Below are 18,911 nucleotides of genomic sequence, written 5' to 3'. Positions count from 1 at the left end.
AGGAAGGGAGGAAGGAAGGAAGAAAGGAGGGAAGGAGGGAAGAAAGGAAGGAAGAAAGGAAGAAAGAAAGGGAGAAGACAAAATAAAGTAGGATAAAATATAGTTATTAAACTGAAAAATAAAAAAAAATAATTATTAAGAAGAAAAATTTCTATTAAAAGAAAAAAGAAAAAACAAAAAAACAAAAAAATAAAAATGACTTACTAACACTGGTTTGATACTATTAACTACAGACTTCATCACTTTTTTCACTAATTTTTCTCCTTTTAAAGGATGCCATCATAATGGGGCTTTCATCGTTTTATTTCCTTGCTCAAAAACAAGCTTTCAATTGTTAACTGAAGTAAACTGTTCTTCAGTTATTTGGTTGCATCCTATATTTTTAGAATCATCTGCCACTATTCACCAGCATATATTCTATAAGGTTTGTTTACAGCCAAACTGGACATGTTTGCTCTCTCTCAGCACAGTCTCTCCTGATCTTTCCTACATCTATGACTTTGCTCACACTGTTCCTTCTACTTGAAACATTTTCCAGGACTCATGGCTCTATCCCTTCTTTAAGGCTCAAATCACGTGTTTTCTACTTCAAGAAAGCATTCCTGGTGCCTCATGTCAGACGTGTTCTTTCTGGCCTAAGGATCTCTGGTGGGTGGAACTGGTGCATTTCTTGTGCTACACACTGGGAAGGGTCCCACCAGATGGGACATCAGAGCAGGGCAGGGTGGAAGGGCAAGGCCTGGGCAGCTGAGGTCAGTAAGAAAGGAGACCCTGACCCCTGGAAGACGGAGGTAACAGGAGTCCCTGGATAAGTATTTTCTGGAGCTCCTTTACGTGGTGCCCTTAATCCCCTCTCCTCGCGCCCCAGGAAGCAAAGAGGCAAGAAAAAGCCTCCTGTCTCTTCGGCAGCTCCGCGCCCGTTTCTGGAGCTCCTTTACGCGGTGCGCTTAATCCCCTCTCCTCTCGCACCAGGAGACAAAGAGGCAAAAAAAAAAGTCTCTTGTCTCTTCGGCAGCTCCGCGCCAGTTTCTGGGGCTCCTTTAAGCGGCGCGCTTAAACCCCTTCCTAGCGCACTAGGAAGCAAAGAGGGAAGAAAAGGTCTCTTGCCTCTTTGGCAGCTCCAGACTTCTCCCGGACTCCCTCCCGGCTAGCCGTGGCGCACTAGCCCCTTCAGGCTGTTTTCACTCTGCCAACTCCAGACCTTTCCCTGGGATCCAACTGAAGCCCGAGGCTCAGCTCCCAGCTCCCGCCCCCACCCCCGGCGGGTGAGCAGACAAGCCTCTCGGGCTGGTGAGTGCTGGTCGGCACCGATCCTCTGTGCAGGAATCTCTCCGCTTTGCCCTCCGCACCCCGCTGCTCCGGAGCTTCCTCCTCCGCCACCCAGTCTCCGCCCGCGAAGGGGCTTCTAGGGTGTGGGAACCTTTCCTCCTTCACGGCTCCCTCCCACTGGTGCCGGTCCCGTCCCTATTCTTTGTCTCTGTTTATTCTTTTTTCTTTTGCCTACCCAGGTACGTGGGGGGTTTCTTGCCTTTTGTGAGGTCTGAGGTCTTCTGCCAGCGTTCGGTGGGTGTTCTATAGGAGAAGTTCCACGTGTAGCTGTATTTCTGATGTATCTGTGAGGAGGAAGGTGATCTCCGCGTCTTACTCTTCCGCCATCTTGCCTGCTAATCGCAGTTTCTGTATTTTGACTGGTTGTCTACTGCTTTGCTTCCATGGTTATAATGACTTGATGTAAAGGATAATTATGTATGAAGATGTGTTAACCTGGTTGTATCAATTTAATAGTATAGTCGGTTGAACAGATGCAGCCCTTTCTCATATGATTTATTTATATACTCTTTTTGATCACCAGTCTTATCTGGACTCTCAGCGTTATCTGGTAACCTCCCTGTATTTCTCTAGTCTCCTCATTCTTGTGCTTCTCACTGTGCCAATTTCAGATCTTATCCTCTTTCCTTAACCCTCCAATCCCACGTTTTCCCTCCTGCATCCTCAGTAAATGGCTTCCCCCTCAGTAAATACTTCCCAGAGAAAAATGGAGACATCCAGCGGGAATTATCCCAGTGTCTGTCTTATGCATCTTTGGACCTATTTGCATCCACACCTATCCTGCCTCAGTTCTTTCTCTCCTTTTACAGCTGATGAACTGTCCCTTCTCCTGTCAGAGACAAACATGTCCATGATTCTTCCATCCCTGCTTTTTTTGAGAATCTTACTCAAATGGTTATTTTTACTCTTTCCTAAATCTTTACCCTCTCCTTGTGTACTAGATCTTTCTAATCAGTGTTTAGGTATTCTTTACCACATTAAAAATAAAAAAACACACATAAAAACATATCCAAAGTTTTTTAGGATGTACCTCCCTCCCTCTTTACCCCACCCCCCCACCCCAGCCATACTTCTTTAAAGGGTTATTGCTGCAAGCTTGCTCCTTTCTGGCCTGTTTTCTCTTCAACCCTATCTGGTATCCGTCCTAAAAACACCAGTGAACTTTCTCATGGCATCTTTGAGTCACATCTTAAGGCATTCATTTTAATCCTGGGCCTTTAAAAAAAAAAACCTGTCTTGCTTTAATTGGGTTTATATTATCATTTTCATTTTTATGCTCAGCATGGTTTCTTTTCTTGGCAGAGTGTTTTTCCAGTTGTTCCCACCAAAGTCTCATACCTTCTAGCTCTTTCTTCATTTGACACATTAAGCTTCACTCTTTCATCTTGGGCTTCTTATATTTTGTTCTTTGTGTTCATCTAATTTATTAATTTTTCACTGTAATTTTTCTGATTTCCTCCAAAATGTCTCTTCTCTTCTGCTCCAGGATCATGTTCAGTATCATATGTTATATATTGTTTTCATATTTCTATAGTCTCCTTCAGTTTGAAACAATTCCCCAGTATTTCTGGGAACTTCATGTCATTTACAAGTTTAAAGGACGCAGGGCTTGTATTTTGTAGGGCAAGGCTCAACCTGGGTCTATCTAGTGTTTTCCCGTTAAACCTCCTTAACATCATTGAGGATCCTTACCTGTAGCATATGCCTCTGTGATGGTTGCCATATGATGACCATCTGTTTCATTCCTTTTATATCAGAGATTGGCAAATATTTTCTATAAAGGGCCAGATGATATGTATCTTGGGCTTTGATGGCCACATATGGTCTGTGTTCCATATTCTCTGTTTTGTTTGTTTTCTTTAACACTTTAAAAATGTAAAAACCATTGTACGTTTTTCTCATGAGCTGTACAAAAACAGGCCTTTGGTATTGGTTGGAATTCTATTTTAAAGAAGCTCTTTCCCTTCTCCCACATGTATGTGTGTATTTATGTCCTTATGATCATGGATACCTATTTTATTCAATGAATTGTAATGTGATACTACTATTACCACTATTATTATTTATTGTTTGGATGCTCAGATCATCCTAGAAGCCCTACAAGCTGGCTTTTGTCTCCCATTGACCTATTTCTTTTTTTTTTTTTAATTTATTTATTTGTTTTATTTTTGCTGCATTGGGTCTTTGTTGCTGTGCGCGTGGTTTTCTCTAGTTGCAGCCAGCAGGGGGTACTCTTCATTGCAGTGCGCAGGCTTCTTATTGAGGTGGCTTCTCTTGTTGTGGAACATGGGCTCTGGGTACACAGGATTCAGAAGTTGTGGCGTACAGGCTCAGTAGTTGTGGCACACGGGCTTAGTTGCTCCGCAGCATGTGGGATCTTCCTGGACCAGGGCTCGAACCCATGTTCTCTTCATTGGCAGGTGGATTTTTAACCACTGTGCCACCAGGGAAGCCCCCATTGACCTATTTCAATCATTGATCACTTCCTTACTTTCTGACACCGTGTAGTTTCTGGGCTACTTTTGTACTTGCTCTGCCAGCCCTGGAACCAGTCATTTCTCCAAGGGACCTTTGGTATTTAGAAACCATGATCTGAGTGCTGTGCTTATTGCTATGGGGTGTTATTGTTTTCAGGCCTTCTTATTATTCAGAGCTAGAAAAAAAAATGTACTCATACATACGCATGCATATAGAATTGTTCTTATATCTATCTTTGTGGGTATTTGGAACAAAACTCATGCATTCATATTGATAACTTCCAGTTTTAATCCCCTACTTAGGATTCTTTTTAGCCTTCCCATTTTCTGTGTTTGTAAATCTAATCTCATACAGAAACCTGGTTTCAGTTATTCTCAGTATATTTACTGATCTGTTCAATCAATTAATTTATTTATTCAGCGTAACAGACTCCATCCACTCTGGCCGCTGCCTCTGTCGTTCTGTTTCTCCCGTGTCACTGCCACTCTGTGTCCTGAGCCACTTGTGCTCAGTGCTCCCATTCCCCTCTGACCTCTTTCCTCAGAATCTGATGTATTGCCCTTGGGAGGGGAAGGTAAGGGAAGATAGACTGAGGAAAACAAAGGGTTAGGTATCATTTTTGATGCTTTATCTTCCCTAATTCCTTCCCCTTTGCTGTTTACATCCAGCCAGTCGATGTGTCCTCTGATTCTAATTCATAGATACTGCTCAGATCTGTCTGCCTCTCTCTGCAGGTCTGCTGCTGCCTCCATAATCCAGGCCACCACCATCTCTCACCGAGACCAGTGGAGTGGCCTTAACTGGTCTCCCACGGCCAGTTTGTTGCTCCACTAGTTCCATTTTCCATACAGGGGGAACTTTATAAAATCACATCTCCTCTTCTTACTGCTCTGCTAAAACTTTTCAACATCTTAAAAATTTTTTTTAAAGGATGATAATACTAGATAAATACTACAGAGTACTAGGTAGAAGTTAAGAATTGGCAAATGCTTTGAGTTTTAGGATAAAATTTAATGTTTAAAGCAGTTAGCACATTTCATGGAGTAAATTAGTTATGCTAGCTTATTTTACTATAATCCCTTATAGATTGTAAACTCCTGGAAAGCCAGGACTGTTTTGTTCATCTTTCTATCAGTTTGAAGCCAGGTCTTTGGTTGCAGGTTTGGACTTTTCCTGCAAAAGGGTGAGATGGAGCCTCTTGTCTCACGTCATGAGTGGAGGGCAGGAGGTTGATAACATTAAACGTTCTTCTTTACTTGGGATACAAGGGGAAATAGGCCACAAAGGTCCTGCTAATAATTGAATGGGGAATACAGTATGAGATCATTGTTTGGGGATCCTAAACCAAAGTTTTCCTAACATCATAATCTTAAGAAAATTTCACCTGCCTTAAGAAGATTCATTAAAGATTGAGGATATAGAAACTGAAAATACGCATCCTGAAGACACTTTACACAGATTCCTAGAGGGATGACGGTTGAATTTTCCCCAGCACGCCTTACAGAGCTGAACTTCTTTTTTGGTTTCTTTTCCGATGACAACCTCTTAGGAGTGTGCTCTGGAGGTTAACGTACCCATTTAGTGATAAAGATCAGAATTCTTCACATGACTTTCAAGATGTTGGGTGATTTTTGCCTCTGCCTACCTCTTTTGTCACATCTCCTAACACTCATTCCCTCGCTTAACTGTGCTTCAATGACACACACGTTCTGATATTTTCAAGAATTTCCAAGCACTTTTCGGCCTCAAGACTTTTCCCCTTGCTATCTCCTGTGCCCAGGATGCCTTCCTCTGGCTTTTCACATGGCCGATTCTTCATCTTTTAGTTGTCAGCTTAAATGTTACCTCTTTCATTAGGATGTTCCTTGCCCCTCGTGTCTCTTTGTATTTTCTGTCATAGCGGTCAACACAGCTGTATTTATGCAACCGATGTACGCACATCATCATACATCCTGTTAGGAGGTCAGTTCTAGGAAGGTAGGGGCCCTGTTGCCGTTGTTCCCTCCTGAGCACGTGTGGTAGGTGCCCGGTGGATATCCATTGACTTGTTGGATGCAAGAGCAAAGCTGGAGGATGGTGTCATCCGTGCTGAGTCACCAACTTGCTCCTTGTTCCGCTTGTTAACAGTCTGTGCCTACTGCCTGTGTCATTGATTTTCTGACCCTTTTCTCCTAGTCATCTCTTGGCCCCATAGGGTCCCCTTGTACCAGTGTGATGCAGATGAGCAGCATTAACGTCACCTGGGAACTTGTTAGAAACACAGGTTTCTGGACCCTGACCCAGACCTGCTGACTCAGAATCTCTGCGGGGAGAGGCCCAATAATCTGCATTCTAACAAGCCTCCAGGCGCTTCTAATGCCTGCTGAAGTTCGAGAACCACTGCCCTAGACCTTGGAGCTCTTGAAAAACACTGGCCTGGCTTGGAGTGAAAGATGGCTAATTAATCCTTCCCGCTCAGGAGTGGTGGCATCCGTTGCTTAGGGATTAGTTGTTGAAGGGAGCGGACCTGACTTGGGAAATGTATTGAATGCATAAATGGATTCCTAGAATTATTAGGATTACAGGGAATCTCTGTATGAGCCACAGTGGGAACACAGAAATCTTTGGAGTTAGATTGAGTAGAATGGCTCCTATGAGGGAGGTTACTGGGCTAATTACAATTAGTGAAGTGCTGAGAGGAAGGGTGACAAAGTGAAGAGTTTTTCGGGGCAGTGGTTCTCACTGGGGTTGGAGGGGAGCTTTTCAACAACACTGACTGCTTCCTCCTCTCTCTCCACCCCCTGCCCCTGTTCTGATGTGTCTTAATATCTCAGAGGTCAGATGAGAGTGTGTCTAGTTTGAAAAAGTTCCCAAGGTAATTTTCATGTGACATGAAAAACTCATTCAAAAGACAGGAAAGAAATGGTTCTTAAACTTATTCCATGGTGATTGTGTTCGTGTTTCTAATAGATATGCCACCTTCAGTTTTGAATTAATCTCTTTCTTAGACATAGCTTTTAATAAATAGATGGTCAAAAATTCTGGAGGTAACACAGTGTCCTTTTGGAGGCAAATTTTGAAGTGAATTTTGAACTGGAAGTGTTCTTTCAAGTTTTAAAATGTAGTCTCAAGCTCTATTTTATTAAGTAAATATTTCAAAACCTAATCGCTGAAGATGTGTCTTGAGATTTGATTTTTTTTTGATTTGGAAAATACAAGCCCTCATGTGCTCTTAAGCTTCTGTGAGCTTTCAACTGTGTTTGATATCTAGAAGTGATGGGTTAAAAGTTACTTCCTGCATGAGCTTTTCAAAATGGAAGATAGGTTAGGCTTTTGAGCAGCTTTCTGAAGAGGAGAACTTCCAGTTGCCCTCATATTGCTTTGAATACACTTAGAAGCAGTCTGGACAAATCTTGTATCAAGAAACATCCCCATTATGATTGCGTAGGGATTTTATATCAATAGGAAGTCAGTTTTGCTGTGAAAGCCTCTCTAAGAGTTGTTACAGTGCTAATGAGACCTACTGTTCACTGTCTTGAAGCCAGTTTAAGGGAGACCCCTAAATATCCTTGAAAAATTCTAATTGTAGCATGATCTTTAGGGGCTCCATTTAGACTGCTCTTATTTTTTTTAATCCAGGGATTGAATAATCTTTGAAATAATACTGACTGAAGTAATGAAATAAATCTGTTTTCTTAATTGAAATATAATTGATTTACAATATTAGTTTTAGGTGTACAGCATAGTGATTCAGTATTTTTACAGATTATACTCCATTGAATGCTATTACATGATAATGCTATCATTTCCTGTGCTATATTCTGTATCCTTATTGCTTATCTATTTTATACATAAGTTTGTATCTCTTAATCCCATACCCATGACTTGCCCCTTCCCCTTTTTCTCTCCCCTCTGGTAACCACTAGTTTGTTTTCAGTATCTGTGAGTCTGTTTCTATTTTCCTATGCACATTTGTTTATATTACTTTAAAAAATTCCACATGTAAGTCATATCATACAGTATTTGTCTTTGATTTATTTCACTAAGCATAATATTCTCTAGGTCCATCCACATTGCTGCAAATGGCAGAGTTTCCTTCTTTTTTATGGCCGAGTAGTATTCCATTGTGTATATATGTACTACATATTCTTTATCCACTCATCTGTTGTTTAGGTTTCTTTCATATCTTGGGTATTGTAAATAGTGCTGCTGTGAAAATTGGGGTGCGTCTATGTTTTCGAATTAATGTTCTCATTTTTTTCTAGATATATACCCAGGAGTGGAGTTGCTGAGTCTTGGGGTAGTTCTATTTTTAGAGTTTTGAGGAACATCCATAGCAGATGCACCAATTTACATTTCCACCAATAGTGTACAAGGGTTCCCTTTTCTCCACATCTTCTCCAACATTTGTTATTTGTAGACCTTTTTAAAAAATTATTTCTTTGGCTGCATTGGGTCTTCGTTGCTGCGCACAGGCTTTCTCTAGTTGTGGCGAGTGGGGCCTACTCTTTGTTGCGGTGTGCGGACTTCTCATCACGGTGGCTTCTCTTGTTGCGGAGCATGGGCTCTAGGGTGCGCGGTCTTCAGTATTTGTGGCACGCGGGCTCAGTAGTTGTGGCCTTAGGGCTCTAGAGCGCAGGCTCAGCAGTTGTGGCGCATGGGCTTAGTTGCTCCATGGCATGTGGGATCTTCCGGGACCAGGGCTCGAACCCGTGTCCCCTGCATTGGTAGGCGGATTCTTAATCACTGCGCCACCAGGGAAGTCCCTGTAGACCTTTTGATGATAGACATTCTGACAGGTGTGAGTGCACCATTAGCCTGATACCAAAATCAGACAAAGACACTACAAAAAATAGCAGGCCAATACCTTTGATGAATATAGGTGCAGAAATTCTCAACAAAATATTCGCAGAACAAATCCAACAGTATGAAAAAAGGATCATACACCATAATCAAGTTGGATTTATTCTAGGGATGCAAGGATGGTTCAACATTTGCAAATCAATCAGTAAGGTGCACCACATTAACAAAAGGAAGAATAAAAATCACACGATAATCTCAGTAGATGCAGAAAAAGCATTTGACAAAATTCAACATCCCTTCATGCTAAGAACTTTCATTAAAGTGCGTATAGAGGGAACATATCTCAACATTATAAAGGCCATTTATGAAAAATCCACACTACCATTATACTCAGTGGTGAAAAGCTGAAAGCTTTTCCTCTAAATTCAGAAATAAGACAAGGATGTTCACTCTCACCACCTCTATTTAACACTGTATTGGCGGTCCTATCCATAGCAATCAGGCAAGAAAAATAAATAAAAGGCATCATCTAACCTGGAAGGGAAGAAGCAAATTGTCACTATTTTCAGATGACATGATACTTTACATAGAAAAACCTAAAGTCTTTACCAAAAAACTGTTAGAAGTAATAAGTGACTTAAGTAAAGATTCAGGATACAAGATTAATATACAGAAATTTGTTGCTTTTCTATACACTAATAATGAACTATCAGAAAGAGAAATTAAAAAAAAAATCCCTTCTAAAATCACATCAAGGGACTTCCTTGGTGGTCTAGTGGTTGAGACTCCAAGCTTCCACTGCAGCGGATGCAGGTTTGATCCCTGGTTGGGGAACTAAGATCCTGCATGTCATGTGGCCAAAAAATTAAAATTAAAAAATAAAATAAAATCACATCAAAAATACTAAAATACCTAGGAATAAACTTAACCACGGAGGTGAAAGACCTATGCTCTGAAAACTATAAATACTGATGAAGGAAATTGAAGATGATTCAAAGAAATGGAAAGGTATCCCATGCTCTTGGATTGGAAGAATTAAAATGACCATACTGTCTAAAGCAATCTATTAGATTTAATGCAGTTCCTATCAAAATACAACATTTTTCATGGAATTAGAACAAATAATCCTAAAATTCGTGTGGAACCACAAAAGATCCCTAATTGCCAAAGCAATCTTGAGAGAAAGGAACGAAGCTGGTGGTACCACACTCCCAGGCTTCAGACTATACTACAAAGCTACAGTAATCAAAACAGTATGGTACTGGCACAAAAACAGACACATAGATCAATGGAATAGAATAGAGAGCCTGGAAATAAACCTATGCACCTATGGTCAATCAATCTTCAACAAAGGAGGTAAGAATATAAAATGGGGAAAAGACAGTCTCTTCAATAGATGGGTCATCATTTTCCCTTCTTTACTACTCTCTCTGTCTGTCCTTCACCTGAGAGATGCATCAGACAAATTTCCCTTCCGAGAACCTGCTCTGCTCTACGCGTCTCCTTGTGAATACTTGTCCTCTTCTCTCTGGCTAGAATTTTCTTTACTTACTTTTTCACCTTACTTTCCCACTCACCTTCAAAAACCGACTCAATTATCATTTTCCTTATGTAGCTTTTGTTGACTTGCTTTTCCTGCCTTTCCAAGCATAATTGAGCCCATTTCTATTAAAACACATTAAACTCTGTTAGTTTATTAATTTTAAGTTTCATCTTTGATAGTCTGTGAGCAGTTGAGGAGTAGCTCAGGGGTTTGACTACCTTGGTTTGAATTCTAGCTTTGCCATTTACTAGCTATATGCCTTTGAGCAAGTTACTTAAATATTCTGTGCCTTAGTTTTATCACCTATAAAATGGGGTTAATAATAATACCTTTCATGTATGTTATTTGGAAGGATTAAATGAGGTAGTCTTCAGATATTCTCAGATCATGTTTTTCACATACTAAACAATGAACAAATACTTACTTTTATGACTATTTTTTCAACCCTTAGCTTAGTGTCTGCGCAAAGAAAGCTTAATGTTTTTTATTAAAGTTTTTCTGTGTAGACTCATGAATTATTTTATCATTTTAGTTAACTCATAATGCATATGATCATTGTAAGAGTTTCTAATGTTTTACAGCAACTTAAGTATTTATTGGTTGCTGGATTATTGTTTTAATTTTACATGTGTTGAAATTGCCCAAATTTCTTATGTCAAGGTAAGTAATGAAGGAGCAAGGTAAACACCTTCTACTCCTTTTCACAGAAGTATTTGTTCTCTTTTGGGGGACTGGTTCATGGGCTTGGAGTAGTCTGATGGATCTGTTCTCCTGTCCCTGCAGGCCTTGTGTAGAATCACTCGCCATTCTCCTACTGCCTTCCAGAATGTTATTGAGAAGGTGGGACTGACCTCAGTAATAAACTCCCTGGCCTCTACCATCTGCAGAGTCCAGCAGTACATGTTGACCTTATTCAGTGCTATGCTGTCCTGTGGGATTCATCTTCAGAGACTAATCCAAGAAAAGGTTTGACCTATTACTCTACTTTAAAAATTGTTGTGTTCTCCTACAATTTTAGTGGCTCAATAAGCAATGTACCTCTGTAGAATTTATTTTTCATCTCCAGGGGCCCTTTTGAACTTTGCCAAACCTCTGTACCACAGGCCATTCATCTGAAGATGTTATAAAGTCTTTTAGTGATTAAAATAGAAATCTGGTAAATGGTTCTGCCTGCTTGTCCCATTTTAGTAATGAAAAGTTAGAAAATTTATGAGTCCTTCCTACATGCTGATGTTTCTTATGCCTCCTTGTCCTCAGCCCTCATCTCTTTTCCTATATCCTTTGTGCCTTAAGGAGGGGTCCCTTTATATTTTCTGCTTACCCTGATTCATTTTTATTTCTTTCCTTGTCCTAATACCCTGCCAGTACACATAACCTTCAGAGCTCCCTTTCTCTTGTTTTTAACTTAGTCTCCTTCCAATCCTTTGATATTCCTTTATTTTATGGAGTGTAGAGTTTGTAAGTATTCAATTCGTATCAGAAAACTACATAGCTACGAAGAAGTCTCTATAGTAGCTTTCCTCAAAGTGTCTTCTCTAGCGCCTGCTAAGGAGTGATCCCTGGACCAGAAACATTGCATCAGGCCCCACCTACACCTGCTGAATCAGAATTGATATTTTAATGAGGTCTCTTGAGGATTTGTTGGAACTTTATGGTTGGAGAAGCCCTGCCCTTGAACATTAGTGTTCAGTGAGGTGTTAACAGGTGAAAAAAGTGGACCATGGTTATATACACATTTGGAAAGCAATGAGTCAGACATATTTTCAATTGTACAACCTTTTCCAGTTTTTCGTGTGCTCATGTGTATTATGAATCTTCATGAGGGTAATGTAGTATGCAGTATTCTTTATACTTATTGGACCAATTACCCTTTTTCTGAGGGGAGATAACTGTCAAATTGGAGTTTTGTACAACATGGTGAAGGTAACACTGCTAGGAAGTGTGGAATGGGGCCACTTAAATATAGTGTTTGCCATGTTTCTCCTGCATGAAATGCAACACGTTAAATTTGGGTTTTTATAAAACTCAAAATTTCAGTGATTAATAATTGTCAGGCTTACATAGTAAACTTGATCTTGAAAGTCAAAATAGAAAGCAATCCATTTTTTGCCTTTAATTAATCTGATTTAATTCTGTGAAGAAATTTGAGCCTCAGAAAGTATAGTCTGTGTCTAATATTTTGCTATTAAATTTTCCAAGTCATTGTATTAGAAAAAGTACCACTTGAGTAGTTTTGTTGTGTAAATTGTGGTAAGAGAGGCTGAGAGTTTTATTTTTCTTGGATTTATTGAGTTTAAGATATTTCACAAAGGTAGTAAAATAATATGCACTAATTAATATGATTTTGTAATTGTTTTATAATGTTTAATATTCCATGTATCTTAAATAAATGAATAATTACATGTATTATATGAGAAATCTTGATTTTAACTAATATTGGCGCTTAAAAATTTTTTTAAAATTGTGGTTAAAAACATAAAATTTACTGTTAACCATTCTTAAGTGTACAGTTAGGAGTGTTAAGTAGATTCACATTGTTGTGAAACAGAGCTTCAGAACTCTGTCAACTTGTTAAACAGAAGCTCTATATCCATTGTATATTTTGGGTGTTATGTTTTAAGACTCTGAATTTTATTTAAATCTTCTGTTTTAGTAGGCCTCCTCTGACACCAAACTGGCAGAGGAAGGATGGTGATGCTTTGTTCCTTCCAGGTTGGGGTGAAAGTCCAGGTTCCCCTGTGGACTTCTCTTGACACCTCAGGGGTGTGGTAGACCCCCTCCTTACTGCTGGGCAAAGGCTTTCCACTGGGTTTCTTCTGATGCCCCCCTGGCTGGTAGGGGGAAGGGCTCCTCATTATTCCTCCACTGACACTGGTTGGGTAGGGGTGGGCGCCCCATTACTGGTGGAAGGTGGTAAAGGTGAAGGCTTCCCACTTGCCTCCTCTGATGCCATCCCAGCAGAAAGAAGGAGGGGAACATGATTACTGCTATAAATGGGTGGAGGTCCAGGCGTCCCATCAGTATCTCTACTGATACCATGGTTGGGGCCAGGGGGCCTTGTTATTGCTGGGTTGGGATGAAAGTCCCAGCTCTCTCTTGGTCCTTTCTATTTCCCTGGCAGGGAGGAGTGTTGGGGTGCCTTGTTACGGTCATGTGAGGGTAGGAGGCTAGTCACTTCTCTTGCCCTTTGCTGAAGGGGCCATCGTCTGTCCATGGTGTTCAGCTAGGGTAGAGTAACTATTGTCTTAATGTTTTTGGTCTTTCCACACTGCCCCTTTCCTGATCCTTTGGCTTGAGAGAACTGATTTTTCCTGTGTATTTGTGTTTGTGTGCTGTTTGGCTCCTGAATTATCCAGCACCCAATCTGGGATGTATGAGGCTGAGAGAAAACCCAGCAAACTCAGTGATATATTGATCCTCAGGTGCTGAGGCCGCTAACCATTCTGCATCATTTCTGTTTTGTCCTATAATCTTTAAAACGTATCTATGGGGCTTCCCTGGTGGCGCAGTGGTTGAGAATCCGCCTGCCAATGCAGGGGACACGGGTTCGTGCCCCGGTCCGGGAAGATCCCACATGCCGCGGAGCGGCTGGGCCCGTGAGCCGTGGCTGCTGAGCCTGTTCGTCCGGAGCCTGTGCTCCGCAACGGGAGAGGCCACAACAGGGAGAGGCCCGTGTAATGCAAAAAAAAAAAGTATCTATGGCCACTCCGTAATATACAGTGAATTGTCATTTAAAAGGTAAGGTTCTATTTTTTTAAATTAAAACAATTTACCATTATAGCGAACATTTATTATAGGCCAGACACTTAGTGACTTATAACCCTGGGTTATTCTCAAATGAGACTTAGTGTGTTGAGTGGTTTTGTCAAGTTCATGGAGTTTATAAATGCTAAAGCTGATGCTCAGGCCAGGCAATAAACAAGGAAACAGAATTATTTCGGATAGTGTTAGTGCTCTGAAGAGCATTACACAGGATGATGTTGATAGAGTGTCTTGCAAGGGGAAGTGTGCAGGGATTGGAGGCAGACACCATTTGCTGGGAGGGAAGTCAGGGAGGGCCTCTCTGAGGAGGTGATGTTCCAGCTGAGCCCTCAGTGACAAGAAGGAGTGTGCTGTGTGAACCTCTGCAGGAAGAACTTTGTAGTTCAGCTTCCCTGAAGTGTGAGGGGTCATGGGGAGACCCGGGAGGAGAAGGAAGGCCAGCAGTGCTGAATGCAGTGAGCAGTGAGGAGGGGACATAGAAAGAGGCTGGGCAGGAGGAAGAAGACCCGGCTCATGTACGGCTGTCACACTGGCCTTCCTTAGGGGTTTTGACACAATGGCCATTGTTTTATTTTTACTTAAAGAAAAGTACAAATATTTGTATATAGGTGTGTGTTTTAGGGGCAGGTTTACCAATCTTAGTATTATTGCTAATTGTGTTTTTTTCAAGTGCTTGGTTGTTAATGGGCTAAAATGAGTGGAAGAGGAAGGGACCCAGGAGCAAATACCAGGCTTACTGCTTCCTGCTGGACAGGGAGAAAGAACTGCACCTGTTCTTTTTGGGGGATTGATGCCTCTATATGGTGATATTTTTTTGTTGTTGAAATTCAGTCCCCAAAAGAGGCCCATGCCATTCCTTTTAAATAAGAGAAATTACTATTTACTGCAGAAAATTTAGAAGAACCTAAAGAAGAAAACAAAATCGACTGTAATCTCGCTACCCAGAGCTAATTACCGTTGCCATGTGGGTTTATCTCTTTTTAGTCTTTGGTCCATATGTCTATGAATTTTATGCATACATTTATAAAATTACGATAAAAATGTGTCGATTTATCATTTTCATGAATACATCATTAAATATACTGTAAGAACATTAAAAAAATTGCTATATAAGTTTTCAATTTGTGCCACTATGGTAATTTAACCCTTCTCCCACTGTTGACCTTTTTGCCTCTGACTTTTTGGTTTGCCCTCACCCTGATGCAGTGAGCATCCTGTTTACATACAACTTTGTGTCTGCTGCTAGTAGATTACCACAGGTGTTATGCACACTTAGAAGGCTGTGCATAAACAATGCTAAATTGTTCTCTAGAAAGGTAGATCATGAGAGTACCATTTACTTGTGATGTTGTGAAAAGTGTTCACAGCCATGGTGACAAGGGAACTCTCTTGAGTTACAAATCATGTGTTCTGCATATTCAAGTAAATAGGAAAATTGGGCAAAACAAAAAGTGACAAACTGTTTTTCTACCCTGTTTTCAAAAAAGAAGAAACAAATGAACTCTTAAAAGGATACTTTCTGAACCCGTGGTAGATGGTACTTTGTAAGTAATTCTTGCATCATCACTAGATGTAGGGAATTGATAACCTTTTCACAATTCAGATACTTGAATGACTCTCAGCAAGAAGCTTCTGGAAGGCCTGACGAGGCATAAGAGTAAACCTTGTTAAGTTAGGTGTGAGTTTATTTACTAAACTTTGCCCTGTAAACTGAGTTTTTAAAAAAAATTCCTGGTTTACTTTGTAGTTTTATTTTTCTCATTCTTCCAAGCTTATTAATGTGTCCTACAAATATTCGATCTTGAAGATCTGGGGCTGGAGGAGTTTGGAAGTGCATAAAGGTGTTTCCTGCTGTTTTACTAGGAAGACAGGTATTGGACTGAGGTCATTGCAATTTCCCTTAATTATAATATCTAGAAACTTAAAGTAGCTAATGCCATTTTAATTTGTTTTTATCAGATTATGTTTATAACTTTTATGAATTTTAGTTTAGTATTGAAAATCCAGAATATATGAGATATAGGATACAGAAGACTAAAATAAACTGCTTAACCATCCCAAAATAATCTCTTCAAAAATTTCGATATATATCTTTCAAATTCATATTTATCGTGCATATATGTGTACACATACACAGACATTCACGAATTTCCTTCTCCCTGCTGCCACATACACATGCTATTAGAATCTTTTTACAGTAATTGGATCAGTTGTATACTGTTTGTTCATATTTTTCCTATTCAGTGATGTTGGGAGTGTGTGTCTAACTCAGTATAACTCTTCAATATTGTTTTTAAAGTGTTATGACGTTCCATCATGTGAAGGCATCCCAATGCATTCCATCAGTTCACTACTGCACATTTTAAAATTTCATTTTTTTTTGCCAAGGGAGAACATTCTTATGGCTAAATCCTTTCACATGGACATCTGTAATTATTCCTTTAGGATAAACTTTTAAGTAAAATTAAGCACTATCTTAGTTGCTCCTCCCAGAGTCTCTCAGCAAGGATTTTATATTCAATATCTTGGGTGTTCTGTTACAGAGACCACAGGTAGATGTATGAACATGGAAGAGATCAGTTCCCACGAGCTCTTCCTGAGGAATCTGTCAGAGAATGATCTTTACACAAGCAAGAAATGTTTGAATAAGTTAAGAAGACCAAGTAATGTGGGACTTCCCTGGTGGCGCAGTGGTTAAGAATCCACAATGCAGGGCACATGGGTTCGATCCCTGGTCTGGGAAGATCCCACATGCCGCAGAGTGACTAAGCCTGTGTGCCACAACTACTGAGCCTGTGCTCTAGAGCCCGCGAGCCGCAACTACTGACGCCTGTGCACCTAGAGCCCGAGCTCTGCAACAAGAGAAGCCACCACAGCGAGAAGCCCACGCACCGCAACGAAGAGTAGCCCCCCGATCATTGCAACTAGAGAAAGCCGTGCAGCAACGAAGACCCAATGCAACCAAAAATAAATAAATAAATAAATAAAAATTAAAATTATAAACAAAACAACCCAGTGCCCGATTCTTGATGTTAGAAAATAGAAAATATATAAAACCCCGGGAACCCTACTCTGCTGTATTTCAATTAATTGAGCGTCGTATACTCACCTCAACTTGTTTACAAGTTACATGGATTCAGACATCTGCCTCAGTTATTTTTTTTTTTTTTTGAGGTATGTGACCTTGAATGTACTTTGTAACTGCATAATCAGTGATGCATACATTGCACTTCATATGCTTTGGGGTCACTTAACAATTTAAACATTATTTTTAAAGTCATACCGTGTTTCACAGGTGGATTTGTTCATGCTCGTTGGTAAGATGATTTCCTTCTGGGTGTTACTACGGATACTGCCTTTCTAATTTTTGTCTTACTTGCTAATTTTGACAGGAGCTGCTGTCCATTTTTATTTTAGCAGTCTAGTTTGACTGATGCTGTTGCTTCAGGTTTCATGTTTTGACCAAGTAGCACAACAGTGATTAATAATAAGCCAGAAGGTGCAGATTGCTTATGTTGTTTGGAAGTACTATGGAAGATCACTATGAAATTTCATGCATATAAAACTTTGAAAAATTTGAAAGCTAAGTCAGCTCACTTTTTTTCTCACAAAGTCACTAGGCATCCTGACTCAATGGTTGCTAATTTAAAATATGGTAATTAGTTTATGCATATTAATAACATGAGTTTGTATTGACATTTTTTTGTCTACGTTAATAAGTGTGTTCTGTAAGAAACATTTTACTAAGCTACTTGGCTAAACTTCTTTAAGGAAAGTGTAAACCAAAAACAATTTTAGATTTAATCAGTACATTTTTCACTTCCATCAACATTAAATGGGAAAATCGTGTCAGTGTATTATCCACATAATTTTTTTTTTTGAGGCTATTATCATTTGATGGCCAGGCTGTGCTAATTGATTTTCACCTGTGACAGTTGATTGAAACAGATCAGTTTTACCTCTTGAGAAATAAATAACTTGGACGTTCTCTGCATCATCATTATTTTTTATTTATCTCATAATTTTGTCCTTATGATATGTACTGGAGGGGTTTTTATCCTTTTGCTTACTTTTGATCAAGATATCATTTTCTTTGTGATGGAGACTTCATATATTTCGACCAGTTCCTGACATCATGAACATTTCATCACACTGTCTTTAAATTATGTAGGTATGTCTGTTCTGAAATTACTGCCAAGAACCATTTGAACGTTGGACATGAATTCGTTGTTCTGTGGTTTGGACTATAGACCTAAACAGCTTCTGCTTTTTTTTCCTCCACGTGTAAAATTTAGTTATGTTGAGCCAAATGGCAAGATGAATTTAAATCAAAGCTGAATACATAGTGGATTGCAAACTGAAGAGACCCGAGGTCACTTTTGGTTCTCTAAAGTAGCTTTGATTATTCATCCTTGGCACTAGTTTTTGCTTGCAGCCTGTAATCTTCCCTCCTCAGTGTTGTAAGATTAAGATTACTGTTCTAGAGGTCTGGTGCATGTTGCTTAAGATTAAATATGGTGCCCTGGGCAGTTAGTTTTAGGGAGTCAGTCAGTGCTGTTCATTTAGTTTTTCTGAAATGACTAAATGAGAATTTATTTAGGGCACAAGATGCTTGTAGGTTTAGATCCAAAATTAGAGTCTGTCATATATTGTATCTTCTAAGGGACTTGGAATTACTATGTTAGAAACAAATCTTGTATGCAGTTTCTTTTATCTTTGGGTATTTGCTGCAGTTTGTCTAGTTTGTTTCACTCAAAATAATAGGCATTATTTTAGTTTTGCCAGATTGTTAGTAATGGCTGCATAACACTCCATCAATAAGAAATACAGGGGCTTCCCTGGTGGCACAGTGGTTGAGAATCCGCCTGCTGATGCAGGGGACACGGGTTCGTGCCCCGGTCCGGGAAGATCCCACGTGCCGCGGAGCGGCTGGGCCCGTGAGCCATGGCCACTGAGCCTGCGCGTCCAGACCCTGTGCTCCGCAATGGGAGAGGTCACAACAGAGAGAGGCACACGT

At 40.1% G+C, this 18,911-nt stretch overlaps 1 protein-coding gene across 1 annotated transcript in view; it reads left to right on the top strand.

The window, feature by feature from the left end:
- Positions 1 to 18,911, top strand: part of ULK4 (unc-51 like kinase 4) — a 591,889-nt gene that overhangs the window by 122,443 nt on the left and 450,535 nt on the right. The window contains exon 21 of the mRNA XM_024117044.3: positions 10,916 to 11,098. Coding sequence (XP_023972812.1) covers positions 10,916 to 11,098 — 183 coding nt within the window. The remainder of the gene's footprint in view (positions 1 to 10,915; positions 11,099 to 18,911) is intronic.

The sequence above is a fragment of the Physeter macrocephalus genome, chromosome 18 (genome assembly GCF_002837175.3).
Source record: "Physeter macrocephalus isolate SW-GA chromosome 18, ASM283717v5, whole genome shotgun sequence".
NCBI classification, from domain to species: Eukaryota; Metazoa; Chordata; class Mammalia; order Artiodactyla; family Physeteridae; genus Physeter; species Physeter macrocephalus.
This window is presented reverse-complemented; position numbering and strand designations above follow the sequence as displayed.